The sequence below is a fragment of the Propithecus coquereli genome, unplaced genomic scaffold (assembly GCF_000956105.1).
Source record: "Propithecus coquereli isolate 6110/MARCELLA unplaced genomic scaffold, Pcoq_1.0 Scaffold69, whole genome shotgun sequence".
In the NCBI taxonomy this organism is placed as follows: domain Eukaryota; kingdom Metazoa; phylum Chordata; class Mammalia; order Primates; family Indriidae; genus Propithecus; species Propithecus coquereli.
In genome coordinates, this window is record NW_012152951.1 from 4,732,924 (window position 1) to 4,750,898 (window position 17,975).

The window sequence follows — 17,975 nt, forward strand, 5'->3', positions numbered from 1 at the left end:
CATGTAGAGGCCAGGCCAGGAAAGAGTGTGTGTGTGCGTGTGTGTGCATGTGTGTGTGCATGTAGAGGCCAGGCCAGGAAAGAGTGTGTGTGTGCATGTATGTGCATGTGTGTGTGCATGTACATGTGGAGGCCAGGTCAAGAAAGAGTACATGTGTGCATGCGTGTGCATGTGTGTGCATGTATGTGTGCATGTGTATGCGTGTGTGTGCATGTGTATGCATGTGTGTGTGTGCATGTGGAAGCTTGAGAAGAGCATCTCACCCTCTCTAGTAGTGGAGGTGGCAGCGGGGAGGCTCTGCGGAGATGGCGATGAAGAGGACGTGAGCCATCATGGAGCTGTCTGGGGGACGATGATGAATAGGATGTGAGCCATCCTTCTGGCACAGTCCAGAGAAAGTGCAGCCGCCTCCATCACCTGCCCCGGAGTCTGGTGGGAGGGTTTGTCCAGCCATGGTAGGAGTGGGTGGGCAGCCAGTATGAAGTCGGGAAAACGGCTGGAGCTGGCACACATTTTCCAGAAAACAAATGGCAGGTGCGCCTGGTGCACCAGGGGAAAGGGCAAGTGTCAGGCCCAAAGGAGATGAAGAGCCAGCATCTCCGTGGAGACAGACACACAGGGTGGCAGGGGATGGCTGTGACCCGGTGCAGTCGGTCCTGACCACACAATCCCGGGCAACAGACATTGCTGGTGCCACTTTGCTAATCTCAACTTGTCCCCTTTTCCTGGGAGCAAAGGAAAGAATGAAATCTGCCCCTATAAAATAGTATGAGTGGGTGTCACCTGCTTGGGGTCAGTGAATTGTGTGTCAGTAAGCACTGGCCTTACAGCGTGTCCCTGAGCCCACCCTGTGCGTACCACTGATGCAAGATCTTTTTAATAACCATGTTTTCAAATTGTGCACATGTGCTGTGAGAGTGTGTGTGATGTATATAGGTGCTGCACTGTGTGTTTTATAATCAAATGTAACAGAAGTTTCATTCTTTATGACAGCCTATGGTATACCACACGCATTTGCCTATTTCCTGATGCAAACCAAACAGGATTAACACTTGAGAAGTGCTAATAAACTGTAAAATCCTGTACAAGGGCAAGATATCATTACCAGCAGCATTAGCCTTCCTAGTGGTAGAATTTCCAACAGTAGGTTACTCCTGGATCGTATATTGTCAGTGACTCCTTCAGAATTAACTGCTGCCGGCATTGTGTGGGATCTAGATGAAACTGGATAAAAAATACATAAAGCTGGATGTAGACAGGAAATTGGTGATTTCTCTAAGCTTCTCTCGCCTGACAAGTTGCATTCATTAATAAAGTGTCTGAGTCCACAGTGTAAGACTTTATGCCCACAAATGTTAAATATTGTTAGTAATCAACAATGTTGCAGCATTGATACTAGCTCTACCTTCTTTTTTTTTTTTTTAGTTTTTTTTTAGTTCAGCATATTACGGGGGTACAAATGTTTAGGTTACATATATTGCCTTTGCCCCACCTGAGTCAGAGCTTCAAGCGTGTCCATCCCCCAGATGGTGCTCACCGCACCCATTAGGTGTGAATATACGCATCCCCTCCTCCCCCTCCCACCTGTCCGACACCCAATGAATGTTATTACTGTATGTGCACTTAAGTGTTGATCACTTAATACCAATTTGATGGTGAGTACATGTGGTGCTTGTTTTTCCATGCTTGTGATACTTAGTAGAATGGGCTCCAGCTCTATCCAGGATGATACAAGAGGTGCTAGATCACTGTTGTTTTTTATGGCTGAGTAGAACTGGGTGGTATCCACCTTCTCTTTTTTAATTTAACTTTTTAGTTTGAAACAATTAGACTTGTAGAAGAATTGCAAAAATAATAGAGAATTCCTGTATGCCTTCCACCTGGCTTCAACAAATGTCACCATCTTACAAACCACGTCCCAGTTATCAAAACTAAGAAATTAACATTGGTACTGTATTATTAACTAAACTACAGACTTCATTCAGATTTCACCAGTTTTTCCATGAATGTCTTTTTCTGTTCCAGGATTCAATTGCATTTGGCCTCCTCTTAGTTTTTCTAACTCGTCCTAATAAAAGGAGATATAGATGGTCATCCGTAAATGATCCGAATTGTGGTGATACATGCAGACAGTGACATTTGGGCTGAATTTAAAATATTCTGAAACAAAGTTAGAGCCTGGTATAAATTTGATCTTAAAATAATTATTTGTGTTTTGCCAGAGTTGTGGATCTCAACCTCGGCTGCACGATGGAATTCCCTAGAACACTGGTACTTTATAAAGTACCAATGCCTGTGACCTACCCCCACAAAGTCTGATTTAATTGATCAGGGTGTGGCCTGAGCCCTGAGCTCCTTCAAAGCTCCCCAGTTGATTCTAATGTACGGCCAAGTTTGAAGACCCCTGTTCTAGAAAGAGGGAATGTTGAAGTTAATTTCCTTTTCTCCCTCGCTCTAGACCTCAGAAGAGAAGCCGATTCTACTTAAACTTTGAATGTTGGGGGCCAGTAATGACACATCCCAGGGGCCTGCAAAGTTATAGACCTTCTGGGTTCCCTTCTTGGTTCCGTTCCTGATAGTTTGAGAACAAACTCTGAAGTTCAGAATTAGTTTTTCTATGTGTCCAAGTGTAACTGAGATGTTCATGTGTCAAACATTGCCATCGTTTCGAGAAAGTCATTTTTACATTTTATCTTTGAAATATTTCTATTGTTTTAACACCTGAGTGTTAATTATTTCTTTTTTTAATTATGGGCTGGGGGTGGGTGGGAACAGAGGGTCCACCGTCAAAAGCTATCACTAAACAACTTGTAAACTGTTCAGCAGAAATCACCCAACACACCCCAAATTGAAGTCACGATTGTCTTCATGTAGTTACATTTTAATTTGAATTCCTTGTATAAATTTTAAGTCTTGCTCATTGAATGCTATAAATAAGTATCCATCTTAAGAAAGAAAACTTTTAAAAAAATATTTAGAAATTCGAGAGAGGTGGAGAGTAAACTTGGTTAGCCATTACTGCGTATTGTAAAAGCCAGGTCACAGTTATTAATATTTTCACACACCAGTTAAGAATACGAGTAGTTATTAACCTCTTGTTTAATCACAGACGCCCTTGAAATTTGTTAAGAAGTTACATTCACTTTCCTTCACAAAAGTTTACATTTAAAAGTTTACAAAAATAATTTTTGCTTAAATTTTTAGAGGATTCATAGATACCCGTAAGCCAGGATTCTAGAAAGAACCCATAGGGTAGACAGTTGAGTTGAGGTTCTTCTGCCCCCAGCATCCTGTGTCTCAACGAACTGAATTGCTTAATTGGTACTATTTGGGGACTGATTTACCCGAACAATTAAGGTGTAAAATGGCCTGACTCGTTGGAAATGCACCTTTAGATCCAGTGCCAGATGTGCTGGCACGTGGGGGCGTGCCCTGTTCTGCTTTGGCATCCTGGCATTTGCTCGAGCATTGGCCAGGGCATCTGAAAAGGGTCTAGTCGTTCAGCATTCCTGATTACAAGCTTATCTACAATTTAAAAATAAACAACATAGGAAAGCAATTTTCCAATTGCAGAAGAAACAACAACGAGAAGCCGTTCTGGGAAGATAATTTATTTAGAAATGGGTTTGGGATTTCCAGTTATTATCTGCCGTTCGGCGAGAGAGGAGAAAGTCAATAGTCTGGCTGCGATGCCTGGCTTGTAGTGTAATAGCTGCTTCTGGGGACGTGGCATCCGCGTTTGTTACCGCCTCCAAGATGTGACCCAGGCTACGCTACCAGACATTACAGCAAACAACGGTCCCTTCTATTTAGCGACCAGAGAGGGGCTTGAGTGCAACTCGTTCTGTGTGTAGCTGAGATAAAGAAAAAAGAATGGTGCAGTCCAAGGAGGGCTCAGTGATCCGGACTTCCTGTTCGCTTTTTCCTTCCCAGTGCAAATGGTAGGAGGCAAATGGGATTCCGGACCAGGTGAGCAGAGTGAATTCCTAACATGGAGCCCGTCGTTTCTTTAGGACGGGAACGATGCCTATACCTGGGTGGCGGTCCTTGAACCTGCAAGAACATCGATCTGTGGGGCATATTGTGAGGCTGGTATCTTCATTCTCTTACCAAATACTTATTTAGTGTCTGCTGGTAACCACAGGAGACACAGAAATAACTGACCTTTGACTCCTTGTCCAGTTGGTATTTGCACTTTAGGTGATTAATAAGATAGAGTGTAGGATTCAGCCATGTAACAAAAAACTACTTACTTATACCCCCTAAATCTATTTAAATAAAAATAAATAGATTGATAAATAAAGAGAAAATTTGGAATAGCGTTAAGAGGACACAGCAGAGTAAATAATTCTTCCGTAGATAAAAAATTAAAGCCAGAAACTGAGTGGGGCTGAATGATTTAGTAATCTGGTCTTCCAGTAAACACCCTACTTGAACCTTTCTCTGCCGTTGAGGGTTCTAGTTAAATCGGTGTCTCCGGGCTGTCCTGATGAGCACCTATACTTTAGAGTCAAGACACTAAATAGCTAAACATTCTTCCATTCGAAGAGCTCCCCACCCCACCTCCATCCAACAGTGTCTGTAAGAATTTCATACTCTTGCTTTGGCTTTCTGTAGAAACTTGTTCCATATGAAATAACCCGTCTGCAATAAAAACATCCAAAAGGCAGGCATCATTCTCCCCCACCAGGTCTGAGAAGTGTGGGCTCGGATAGACTTATCACACTCCCCCTCCCTCCAGTAACTACAAACAAAGCTCTCCCCGAGGCCATCCCCACTGAAGGTGCCAACACTTGAACTAAAAATCTATTTGTTTTCAATGTAGACACTAAAAGCAATCTGTTAAATAAATGCATCCAATTTCTATTGCCCGGAAGCAACTGCATATTTATTACTGACCTGACATTTTTGACCTACTACAACCATAAACCAAATGAGTGTTATCTCGCTCAGCTTTAAAGATGGTTATCAGTCCCCTAATAGCAAAAATGCTCTGTCTGCTGGGTTGCCTTTTTGCATTGTTGCTGGCAAACACGCAGAAACACGTGCGACCTCAAATGAAAAATCAATGAGAATCATTGGAAACCAAGCCATCGGTGTCTCTTAGTTAAACTGTGTAGAGGAAATACTCCTTTACCTCTTGGCGTTCCCTCCCACCCTAACGCAAAGGGAAAAAATGAAAGATTTGAGGGAGACACTACGTGTCAGGACCATGAAGTGTTAAAAGAAAAGGCCCTCTGCAATGCGGAATCCTCGCCCCTGTTGGGTGCAGGAAATGTGACTTCAGGTCCAACTCCATGAACAGAAAATAACATTCTAACAAGTCCTGCTGCAGCCAAGCATAGGGGCCCCAGGATTATATGATAGTTTCCAGTGTGCTTTTTAAAAAATTTTCTTTATAACGCTCTCTTTTTAAAAATTTTTTATTTTTTTTTTACAGCATATTACGGGGGTACAAATGTTTAGGTTACATATATTGCCTTTGCCCCATCCTGAGTCAGAGCTTTAAGCACGTCCATGCCCCAGACGGTGCACACCACACCCATTAGGTGTGAATATACCCATCCCCTCCTCCCCCCTCCCACCTGCCCGACACCCGACGAATGTTATTACTATATGTGCACTTAAATGTTGATCAGTTAATACCAATTTGATGATGAGTACATGTGGTGCTTGTTTTTCCATTCTTGTGATACTTCACTTAGTAGAATGGGCTCCAGCTCTATCCGGGATAATACAAGAGGTGCTAGATCACCACTGTTGTTTGTGGCCGAGTAGAACTCCATGGTATACATATACCACATTTTATTAATCCACCTATGTACTGATGGGCATTTGGGTTGTTTCCACATCTTTGTAATTGGGAATTGTGCTGCTATAAACATTCTAGTGCAGTTGTCTTTTTTATAGAATGTCTTTTGTTCCTTTGGGTAGATGCCCAGTGTGCTTTTTAATCCATCTTTTAGCCCAAAATAGTGGGCAATTATCGTAAGGGACCTTGGACGAATCGCCTATCCCTTCGGTGAGAGACTTTTACAAACTCAGAACATGGAAAGAGCCAACTTCCTCCCCCGCCCCCCAAGGGTGCAAGGGCTCTGGGTATAAGAAAGTCCTCCTTTCCATTGGCCATCAGAGCCATGCCAGCGAGTGCGTCCTGCCATCCTCGCAGAATTGGAGAGGAAGAGTTCAGCAGGGGAGGTGGAGAAAGGAAAGTCATTTGTCCTCAGAGGCTCCATTTAGGGGCAATTCCAGCCGCCTCATTCTCTTTGCTTCCTGGTCATTTTTTTTCCTTTCTGGTCATTTAGTTGATAAATGCTAAACCAACATATGGCGGGGAACAAAGGAATTTCCAGTTAAATCCATCACTTAAAAAGTCTTTCATTTAAAAAGTTTAATGTGAGGAATGCAATTACATAGAGAGGGAATCCACTTTTCTGTCTTCTGTTAACGTGAATGAAGAATTGGGAGACCCAACGGAGTGGCATCCAAGTGACATCTGTCTCTGGCTCTTCTTGCAACATGTCCCCACCTTGCGGTTCTTCCCGTGTGAGTGACGGGCCCCGGAGATCCAAGTCAAATTCCCAGCAGGCTGTGTGGGCAGTAACGTGGCTGGAAAAAAGTCTTGTGCTTTTGTGCTGTTCTAGTCTGTGAGGGACTCAGAGATTTCTCTTGTGAGAATAATGTAAAGGTGGTTCCCACCAGACTATTTATCAAGAAATATTGTAAAGGCACAAGGTGAATATTTAAATCTCCCTGGTCATGGGATGGATTGCTCTTGTGGGTAATCCATCATTCAATCGATGAACAAACTCTTCTTTTGAGCATAAGCTCCAGGGGAGTGGAGATTGTGTGCATGTTGCTGGCCGCCCATCCCCGGACGCTTTAGAGAGAAGGTGGCCAGGGAATGTGTAGGGACGGAAAGGAGAGGGAGGGAGGGAAGGAAGGAAGAAATGCAGCGCTGACTCCATTCGCATATCATCACGTATCTCTGTGGTTCACTTTTTAAAATGGTGCTAATGAGGTATAATTAACATACAATAAACTACATACATGAAAGTGTACAATTTGATAAATTTGGACATATATCCACATCCATGAAACCATCACCACGATCAAGGCAGTGAATATATCCATCGCTCCCAAAATGTTTCTTCTTTTACCCCTCAGCCACGCCCCCAGGCAACGACCGATCTGCCTTCTATCACTGTAATTAGTGTGCATTTTCTAGAGTTTTACATAAATGGAATCATACAGTCTGTACTTGGCTTTTTTTTTTTATCTGTCTTCTTTTACTCAGCATAATTATTTTGCAATTCATCATGTTGCTATATATACAAGGGCTGTCCACAAAGTATCCAGCCATCCATTGTTAAATATAACAAGAATCGTTTCATGGCTGGATACTTTCCAGACAGCCCTCGTAGTTGACATATCAATAGTACGTTCTCCTACTATTGCATAGTATTCCATTGTATGGATGTAACACAATTTGTCTATCCATTCTGCTGTCGATAAACATTTGGATTGTTTCAAGTTGGGGGCTATGACCATATCTATGAAATGTCCATTAAGTGTCCATGAATGTTTGTGCAAAAATCTTTGTGGGGACAGATGCGTTCGTTTTTCCTGGGTGTAGAACGGCTGGGTCATATGGTAGGTGGAAGTGTAATTATTTGAAATATTCCATAGGGTTTAATTTTCATTTGAGTGCAGTCTGGGAAACAGACAGCAGGTCTCAACCCCAGGACTTTCTGATGCCTTTTCTCCCCCGTCAGGTGACACAGTGTCTCCTGCTCATGCAGTATTCCCTAGATAATTCCTTTAGGGTCTTCAAATCCTGAAAAGCTAATAGTGAGGGGCGAAGGTCCACATTTATCTGCAATCCAGCACGATCCGCTCCACATACCCCCCTCATCCCAAAAAGCCTCTGCAAAATCCAAAGCCCTAACCAGCGTGTCTTTATTTTCCTCAGGGGACACTTAAACTGGCTTCAACTAGATCGAAGAGTTTTGGAACATGACTTCCCTAAAAAGTCAGGACCCGTGGTTTTATACTTCTGTGTCAGGTATGTACACCTGGTGTCTGCGTTTTTGTTTTTGTTCTGTGTCAGAAAAGTCGGGGAGGGCAGAGAGATTCAAGGCGAAGGCAGGTCAGATTTGTCTTGGATCATTGCCAGGGAGAAAGGGCGTTGTTTAGCTGTATTCCTCGTAGATACAGATGCAGGGTGTGAGTGTGTACAGCACGTTGGTTTGTGTGCAGCGATCGGCATGTGTTTGTGCGCTTGCACTATGATGCTTGTGTGGAATGAACATAGAAACCGGTTTGTTTTTTTTTTTTTTTTGCTTTTTTTGGGAGGGGGTGTCATATACCTCGAACTAAGCTGAGTCTCTTATCATACATAGCTCATGCCCTGGGATTATTTTTTGGTGGCAATTTGAAGCTACATAACAAATGTCTCTATCTTCTCTCTTTCTGTCACAAATGCCACTTGAATCTTTGGAAACTTGTGTGTTTTATCCCAAATAGGAGTCGTTGAAACCCAGCAGCAAACCACAGATCAAGGTATTTCCTGGCAAGGGAGAATGTGGCCTAATAACATATCAGAAATCCCGGGCATTTTCTATCCATAAATCTATTCTAAGAAATGTTATTTTGTGATTTGCAAAAGGAACTGTATTTGGGATTTGATGCTTTAAAGAGTTAACATTTGCAGCAGCCTTATGAAGAAGACGGGTCTTAGCACTTCTGTTTGCAAAAGGTGGTGGGAGCAAGGCAAGTCAGGGGTTCCGGGTCAAAGTACGAATCAGGATCAAGGTCAGAATCTTGCCCCCAGATCCTGCAGCACCCTGAGTACTCGGTCTGTGGACCCAGCAGGTTCTATCTGTGCAGAACTTTGATTGCTACCCATTTGCAGAGGCATTGGAGTTCTGATGCCACGGTCTTCGCATGGACACGAACACTTCGCCCAATGCATAGTTTAAAATATGCTAACAGCAATCCAGGCATAGGACACAAAGCATGTGCAATTCAGTTCTTCGTAGAGAGCATGGCAAGGACCATAAGAGTCAAAGAGTCCACTGAAGAGGCTGGAGTGTGTGTCTTTCCATTAGCTGGCGGAGTCAGTTCAAACTTGCCTTTCATGCGTTTTTGATTTGTTTACCAGCTGCGAACATATCCGAGCTCCTCGTAGCCGTTTCCATCACTGATGGGAATGATCGCGATGCCATATTCTCTTGAACGGTGTCTATAGTTTCTCAGATCTATGGGAAAGCAACCATAGATAGCAAAGAATAACTATTGCACCGGGAAGGGCAGGTGGTTGGGCCGAAGCAGCTCGTTAACCTGTGATTGCAGGTGGGTCGGTACCCTGACCACCTGTCAGCCTCTCCCCTTCTCCGTGGTGGTTTTCACCGACATTAACCAGGAAGAGAAAATACTGGGCTAGGTTACATATTAGGTGGTTTTATTTTCAATAGTCTGTTGTGAGTTATTTGTGGGTTTGGAGAACCAGGACCCTTGTAGGAAAGCTTGAGGGCACTCTGAGATTGATAGGGAAGTGTTCTTTCCCAAAAACGTGCAGATCCTTCCAAATCTCTCCAAGCTGTCTTCTCTGCGTAAAACCAAATAACATGGAGAGCTGCAGAGGTCTGACAGGTGCTAGCAACAAAGAGAGCTGGGGAACGGGCTGGCTGCAGACCCAAATGCTATGTTCACTCTGACCCATAGCCCAGAAGGACACTTCTGCCACCGGCCACCCGTTTTTCTAGTTGGCCAAAGCAGGGACATTACAGAACACTCATTAGAAAAAAAATCTCCAAAACCTCACTTAGGGACAGCTGCTCTTGGCTATATTTTTTTAATGTACTGCACCTAACAGAACATGGCTCCTCCCTCTCTAGCTCCCGTGAAAGCCGATCTTTCTGGAGGGTGTCAGGGTCCTGGAGGGCCACACCTGAGTACTTCAGGCTCATCAGGTCCAAAGCCAAATTCATTATCTTCCCTCTTCTCCTCCCCAGTCCTTCTATGGTACCATCAAATCTGTGACATTATCCACACTCAGTCACCGAGGCTATAAATCTCAGTCTTTCCTTCTTTCCTCTTCCTTGAATTTCTATGTGCACTAATTCTCTGCTGTACTTCCAGAATCTCTCTGCACTCCCGTCTCCTCTCTGTTGTGTGAACTCAGGCCCTCACCTGCTGTCACTTGGATGATGGCGGCAGCCTCCCAGGCGGGCATCCCTTGGTCCTGGCCACAGAGCATCCCAACGCCCCCACTGTCCTGAGTTCAGTGGTGACAAACCACCAATAGTTTGTTTTCTCCGAGAAAGGAGGCAGATTGTCCACATAGGTGAATTCTACATTTTTGCCCCGATTTTCAGCCTGGGAAGAATTCTTTTTTTTTTAACCTTGTTCCTTTATAGGGATGTGCAGAGGATGTTGTCTCCAAAAGAGTAGTACGATAAATTATCTGCATCATAGACCCAGACCTTGGAATATGCTTGAGTCCATAAAAGGGTTTCTGTCCAACCAGGCGCTTTACCTGTGTGTTTCTAAACAGAAGCATGGTTGGCTCCGAGCAGCTGTCTCGAGCCAGCCGCTCCACCTGCGTGTCCTGACGCAGCCTGACTCTTGAGTCCCTCGTCACCTTTGTTCTTTAGTTTAAGCATCTATACCTTAAATCTGCACACCACACGCACAGCCTTTGCGACAGAGCAGAACAAAATAAATTTGGATTCAGTCGAGGGGCTACACTTGGGGATCTGGTGGGCCACGTGTGGCCTCGAGGTGGCAGGTTGCCCACCCTTCTAGGCACTGCTCTGGGAGCTGAGGTCAGAGCAGTGAACAAAACAGAGAAAGGGGCCACTGCGTATCCACTTCCTCCGGCTGCCAAGAGCCTACCAGCCCTGCCTGTCGTATTTCGTTGCCGACTCAGTCCAAACCCATCGTGCACCCTTCTAGCCACTCCCTTACCCTGGATGTCACCTGCCTTTGCTGCTCTATCTCATACACACACACGCACGCACACACACACACACACACACACAACTTCCCAGGGTTGGATCAGCTCAGCCGCACACACCTTTTACTTCTACCCCTGAACTGCTGAGTGTGATCAAGAAAAAACAAAAAAGAATTCGTGCAACTGCAGGTCGGTGCCTCATCGATTGTGCCCAGCGTCACCTCGATCGCCAGCACTTCTAGCCAGTAGCGTCAGGCTCGCCTGCTCAGGGTCTCCGTTGCCCACCGTGGCTCTACCTCCTGCTGCAGACTCCACACCAGATACTCCAGCCTTTTGCTCCAAAAAGATGATATTACTCATGATTTTGCAGAGAAAACAAAAGCCAGCCCCAGTGAGCTCCATCACCCTTCTGCTTCCTTAGCCGCAAACCTGACTGTGCCCGCCCGTCTTCGTGGCCTCCCAGCCCCCCACTGCACACGTGAGCATCTCGAAGGCCCTGTCATCCAGCACCCGCAGACCCACGCGCACTGCGATTCTAGCCCCTTCCACCGCCGCACAGCTCGTCCCTTCGAGTCTTTCCTCTCTGTTCTCTGTCTCAAGCTGCTTCTCCACCCACCTCTCCCTTCTTGGCCACGTCGCTCCCACCTTGATCAAAGAAAGTCCCCTCCCGTAATGTGCAGCCACCCCGGTACTGCCTCTGCCTGCCTTTCTGTTCTGCTCACGGCAAAGGCAGAAAACGGGTCCGTGCGAGCAGTCGCCCCCTCCCCACGTGTCTCTGGTCCCTCAGTCTGTGGTCATGCAGTTTCTGGTGCCATCTTACCCCTGGTCCCTAGAGGCCTCTGGACTCCAATTCCACGTGGCACCTGTGGCTTTGGCCTCGACTGAACCTGCTCCCTGAGTCCTGCGTGGCTCTGTGGCTCTGCGCTCTCCTGGTCCACCTCGTCTTTGGTCCCTCTGTCCCCAGCTCTGCGGTAGGTTCCCCTGCTCTGCTCACCTGTGAGCGTCAGTGTCCACGAGGTCTCATCTTGCTTGTCATCTCTCCCTTCCCCTCCCAAGGTGTGATTTCACCCCATCCATGACTCCTGGCACTGCTCTTCTTAGAGCTTCTCGGCCCTTTGCCCCTGTCCTGACCTCTCTCCCCATCTCCGGGCTGCCTCTGCTCATAGGCACGAGTACACGGATGCAGCACACAGGATCGAATGACGACATCATCTTTCTGCCCCCAGATGTGCCCCTCGCTCCGTGTCACCTCCTCATCTCTGCGATGGGTGCCACCACCCACCCAGCCCTCTGAGTCGGAAACTGGGGAGTCAACCTTGACCTCCCTCCTATTCTCCTCATCACCACTTCTGATGATTTCTGTGTCTTCGATAGCTCTGACACCCAACCCGTGCTCTCCGTGCACCCCCTTGGCGGTAATCAGGGCCTTCATAAACCCGTCCTGGACCCGAAACCCGCTCGTTCATCTCTGCTTCTGCTCTCCGTGCCTTCCGGTCTGCCCTAGACATGGACACCATGCATCTCTTCAGAGATTCTCATCTGATCTTTGCTCCTAATTTCTCCTGGCTTTCAATGAGCCTTAGGGAAAAAAGGATATCCTTAGCACATCACGTGCGACACAGCTTCTGCTCACTCGTCCAGCCCGTCCCTGCCCACCCCCTCGCCCCTCGCACACTCGGGCTGTGTACACAGCCAGTGGTCAGTCGATGACCAGGGTCAGTTTCAACCACACACCATTGTTTACAGCTATAAAGCAAGTTCCCCACATTTGAGAACAATGACCAGGCAAGCTTACAAAAGAGGTCAAGAATAAGATGTAAGGACAATACACCTACACACCCAAGGAAGTCTGTGTGTGTGTGTGTGTGTGTGTGTGTGTGTGTGTGTGTGCGTGCGCGCGCGCGTGTGTGTCTTTTTATAGGCGCAATTTTGTGCTCATAATGATGTGTACATGTCTGGCCTGTTCCTTTAATTGTGTCGTCTTCAGCCAAGTGTCCCTGTAGCTCTGATCATCTGTACCGTTTGTAGGAAAATAAATAGAGACTAGACTTGTCTGGGTTTCACAAACAATAAACTGAAGTGAGCAGTAGAAAAATAAGAAAGAGGGGAGATGCCAGGAAGCTTTATCTGGAGGGAGATTGTACAGCGGAGTCCCTCGGCCCGATTCTCCGTGTCTTCGCTGGCTGATTGAGACAGCAGCTGCTGTTTCCTGCCACTCACAGTAACAGTGATGGCACGGATCTAAGATGAGGTGCCTGCTACCCACAACTTGCTATATTTCAGCTAGAGTGTCCCAGTTAAGATCTCAGAGCTGTAGCCGTTCTAAACGCCAGAGATTTTGGCCGCAGAAACTCACAGCTTATTGTTCTTATTATTATAGTCATGCTCTTTTTTTTTTTTTTTTGCTATCGGAAGTCAGCATTTCAAATGTGACATTTGTGTTCATTATGGAATGAAATCACTGGGCCGTTTAATTAACACTTGCTGTAAATACGCGGTGCCTCCCAGGAGCAAGGGCGGTGGTCGTGCGCCGGGAGAGGAGGAGCTGGGGCCGCAGAGCAGGAGACCTGGTTGATGCTGTCTGGCTGGGCCGTCGCCCTCTGACTAGACAGGGCCCGGTCTGTCACAGTCGGAGGCTTCCACAAGTCAAAGAAGGGGTGGACACCCCCACACACCCAGGCAAAGCCTCTTGAATATGTAATAGGCTCAAACATGTAAACAGGGGCCGGGGCACAGTGGCCCACGCTTATAATCCTAGCACTCTGGGATGCCGAGGTGGGAGGATCCCTTGAGGTCAGGAGTTCGAGACCAGCCTGAGCAAGAATGAGACCTGGTGTCTACGAAAAATAGAAAACATCAGCCTGACGTGGTGGTACACACCTGTAGTCCCAGCTACTCGGGAGGCTGAGGCAGGAGGATCGCTTGAGCCCAGGAGTTTGAAGTTGCTGTGAGTTGTGATGATGCCACTGTACTCTCCCCAGGGCGACAGAGCAAGACCTTGTTTTAAAAAACAAACAAACAGGCCAGGCGTGGTGGCTCACGCCTGTAATCTTAGCACTCTGGGAGGCCAAGGCGGGAGGATCACTCAAGGTCAGGAGTTCAAGACCAGCCTGAGCAAGAGTGAGACCCCATCTCTACTAAAAATAGAAAGAAATTAGCTGGACAACTAAAAATATGTATATAGAAAAAATTAGCCAGGCATGGTGGCGCATGCCGTAGTCCCAGCTACTCGGGAGGCTGAGGCGGAAGGATCGGTTGAGCCCAGGAGTTTGAGGTTGCTGTGAGCTGGGATGATGCCACTCTACTCTCCCCAGGGCGACAGAGCAAGACCTTGTCTTAACAAACAAACAAACAAACAAAAACATGTAAGCAGGGAGCATATACTTATTTCTAGCGCACACTGTCGGATAAGACGTTCTCAGGCCTGGATCTTCTGCGCTGGCTTGAGTGTGATGCTGCTCCGATCTGGAGTCAAGGAACCCCTTAGCTATAGTTGCCCTCGGTTAGAGGCTTGTTCCTTTTAACTCAAAAAGAAGCCCTAATATTTAGCCCTGCTAAATGTGCCAAAAAGCCTGTTTTAGAAGGTAGGTTTTATTGTTATTCAGCTGTGGTGAGGCCAACAGGTCAGGAGAGGACCACCGTTGAAAAGATAGTTTGTTACCCACAGTTCAGAAGGGGAGGGGGCAGGCCACACCACGCCATGCCACGCCACGCAGGACGACACAGGGAGGAACCAGATGGAGTGAGGGCACACGTGAACGGGAGCCTTTATTGTGGTTTCTGTGGGAAGGCGAGGCCGGGTAAGCAGACTTAGGATTGGCTAGTTTGAATAATTTCAGCAGGCTCTGGGGCACAGGGCTGTCGCTAGTTGTCTGGTACGTGTTCCTGGGGTGATTAGGGCAGGGGAATAGTGGCCCTGCGTGTGAGAGCCCCCGGAGGTGTTGGGAGGGGTGGGCTCTGGACGGCTAGTGGGCTGCTCATGGAAGTCGTGCCCACTGGCGAGCCGTTACTGTCACTAGGAATTGGCCGACCCTGGCCGGACAGTCCCTCCAAGGACGGCAAGGCCCCTGATGTCAAAGCATCATCGAGACACAGTTAATACAGAACCAGACTTGGAATCGTCCGTGCAGACCCTCTGACTCTAAGAGCGTTCATTTCCCTGGGTCTTCCCAGAGACCTGGAATGTTCTTTGTGAGCTGCGGAAACCCTCTGCCCCACACCGATAGTTACGGAAATGCAACATCGCCACCTACTGCCAGAGAGGAGGACCTCTGGCAAGACTCTCACGAAAATCAGAAAAACAACTGAATTTTTGAAAAAGAAAAGAAACATCTTGTTGATTTTTTTGAGTTCTAGATAGAACTCAAAAAAATCAACAAGAAAAAATCAAACAACCCCATCAACAAATGGGCAAGGGAAATGAACAGAAACTTTTCAAAAGAAGACAGAATAATGGCCAGCAAACATATAAAAAAATGCTCAACATCTCTAGTCATTAGAGAAATGCAAATCAAAGCCACAGTGAGGTATCACCTAACCCCGGTGAGATTGGCCTCGATCAAAAAAACACAAAACAACAAATGTTGGCGAGGATGTGGAGAGACAGGAACACTTCTACACTGCTGGTGGGACTGCAAACTAGTGCAACCTCTGTGGAAAAGAATTTGGAGATACCTCAGAGAGCTAAAAATAGAAATACCATTCGATCCAGCAATAGCACTATTAGGCATCTACCCAAAAGAGCACAAAACATTCTACGATAAAGACATCTGCACCCGAATGTTTATGGCAGCACAATTCACTATTGCAAGAATGTGGAAACAACCCAAGTGCCCGTCAATCCATGAGTGGATTATTAAAATTTGGTATATGTTTACAATGGAATATTACTCAATCATAAGAAATGACAGTGATCTAGCACCTCTTACACTTTCCTGGATTAAACTCAAGCACATTATCCAAAATGGGGCACCACAAGAGCAGAACGGGATCCATTTGTACTCGCCATCAAATTGGTACTAACTGATCAACACTAGGTTGATCACATGGCAGAAATACTCTCTAGGGATTAGGGGATGGGGGGGCAAATCTACAACTAAAGGACACAGGGAGCACTAAAGGGAGGGAAGGGCATGCCTTTAACCCGCATTTGGGTGAGGCAAAGACATGAAGTGTAACTATAATGTTTGTACCCTCACAATACCCTGGAATAATAAATAAATAAAAAAAAGAAGAAAAGAAACATCTTGACTTTGACTCGCACCATCAACGCTCCCGTCTCCCCGGGGCCCCCGGTGTGAGCTGTGCCTCTCTCCCTGTGTGGACGGAGGTGTCTGAGGTCTGTTTCTCTCCAGGCGTTTCTGACTCCCTGGCAGGGTTGGAAATTCAGGATGAGCTAGATATCCGAGTGTAACGCAACAATAACAGGACAGGCCCGGAACTCACAGGGTTTTCCAGACTGTTGTCTCGGTGAGAAAAGTAAACAGGAAACCACTTTCCAATACTGTGTAAAGGAGGTGATATTTTTTTCCTTCATCTCAAAATAAGCTTGTTTTTTCCTGGGCCTGCTCTGCCTCTGTTAGGGCCAGACCACGTAGCCCAGTGGAAACGAATGCTGTCCCCAAAGGAGTGTCATTTGCTGCCTCATTTCAGTTTTCCGTTAGGAGAGAGTTGGAAAGACAAGAGAAGTATTCTGTTTTCTTAATACGCCATGCAGGAGAAAATTGGGATGAGGGTAGGGGAGGGACGTAGAATGTCTTCATTCCTTTATTCTCAAGAGCAAAAGCAAATGACATAAAGATGAATGGTATTGCTTTTAAAATTATTTCAGACCCTACAGATTTAGATTCAAAATTATCATTAGATTACCGAGGTTGCTGTCAACCTTAGCATTAGCAGGAGGCCTCTGCTAATGTTCTGATATTAGGGTTCCCCTCTCCCTCACCTCCCTTCTCCTGTGTTTTCCTTCTTTCCTTCCTTCCACTTATTTTGTGATTCTCATTACCCTTTGCCAAAGGCCCTTTGTAAAGGATATGGATTAGCTTTAAAAAATTAAATCAATCTTCATTTATTTTGCTTCGAGATGTAACATGTGCTTCTGCCTTTGAGTTTTCTATTATTAAAGAACTGGAAGTTGTACAACTTTACCTCTGAGGCCACGGTGGAGGTGTGTGGAGGCCTCCATGCCCTAAAACACTTGCTTCAAAAGCAGGAGGCGTGTGCTTGCTGGGGACACAGGGGGCGTGGAAGGTGACCCACTAGTTCATTCGTGCCCAGGCTTTGCAAGTGTGAAGACTGCTTTGTAATCCCTTGAGAATTATAGACCCTGACATGATGGTAATTGTACTAATAATACCTGCAGACTGAGAAAACCTACTGATGTCTGAGGTTACTCTGAAGTCACTCACGCATTTAAATGAACAGATACTGTGTTAAACACAGCAGCCTCTGCATGCATTTGCAAAATGATAGAAGACATTATTTATTTAGTCTGTAGACAAAAGGTGGCAAACCGGTAGGCCGTGGACTTGACCTAGCCTACAGACATGTTCTGTTTGCCTTATGCAGTGTTGGCTGGTTGTTTCCGCTGTTGTTGTTGTAATTCGAATTAGTTTCCCACATTTAAAAACCGATGGACTTCTTAGATGGTGAACCATTGACCTAGTTCCACTGTCTTCTTTTACAGTCTAGAAAACAGAAACCCGGCAAGTTCATGTGACTTGCCCTAAGTTACACAGAGATGGTTCTAGATCACTGGTCTTTGACTCTCTTCCCAGGAGTCTTGCGGTCAGATCATAGTGCTGTTCTAGAAGATCATAGAACTTGCTGCTTCTCATTTCACCTTCTGCCTCCTCTTGGTACGCTCAGTTTCTGGGAGCCAGGTACCCCGTACCTTCCGAGTCCAGTCTCAGGGTTGCCACCGCCCAGAACCTTCTTCTCCTCCAAGAAGCTGCATCTCAACCACCCCCCACCCCCTGTTTCGCTCCTTTAGTGTGGCTGGTCCTTAGACAGTACA

At 46.2% G+C, this 17,975-nt stretch overlaps 1 protein-coding gene across 1 annotated transcript in view; it reads left to right on the forward strand.

The window, feature by feature from the left end:
• Positions 1-17,975, forward strand: part of FRMD4A (FERM domain containing 4A) — a 568,954-nt gene that overhangs the window by 434,384 nt on the left and 116,595 nt on the right. The window contains exon 5 of the mRNA XM_012660957.1: positions 7,973-8,065. Coding sequence (XP_012516411.1) covers positions 7,973-8,065 — 93 coding nt within the window. The remainder of the gene's footprint in view (positions 1-7,972; positions 8,066-17,975) is intronic.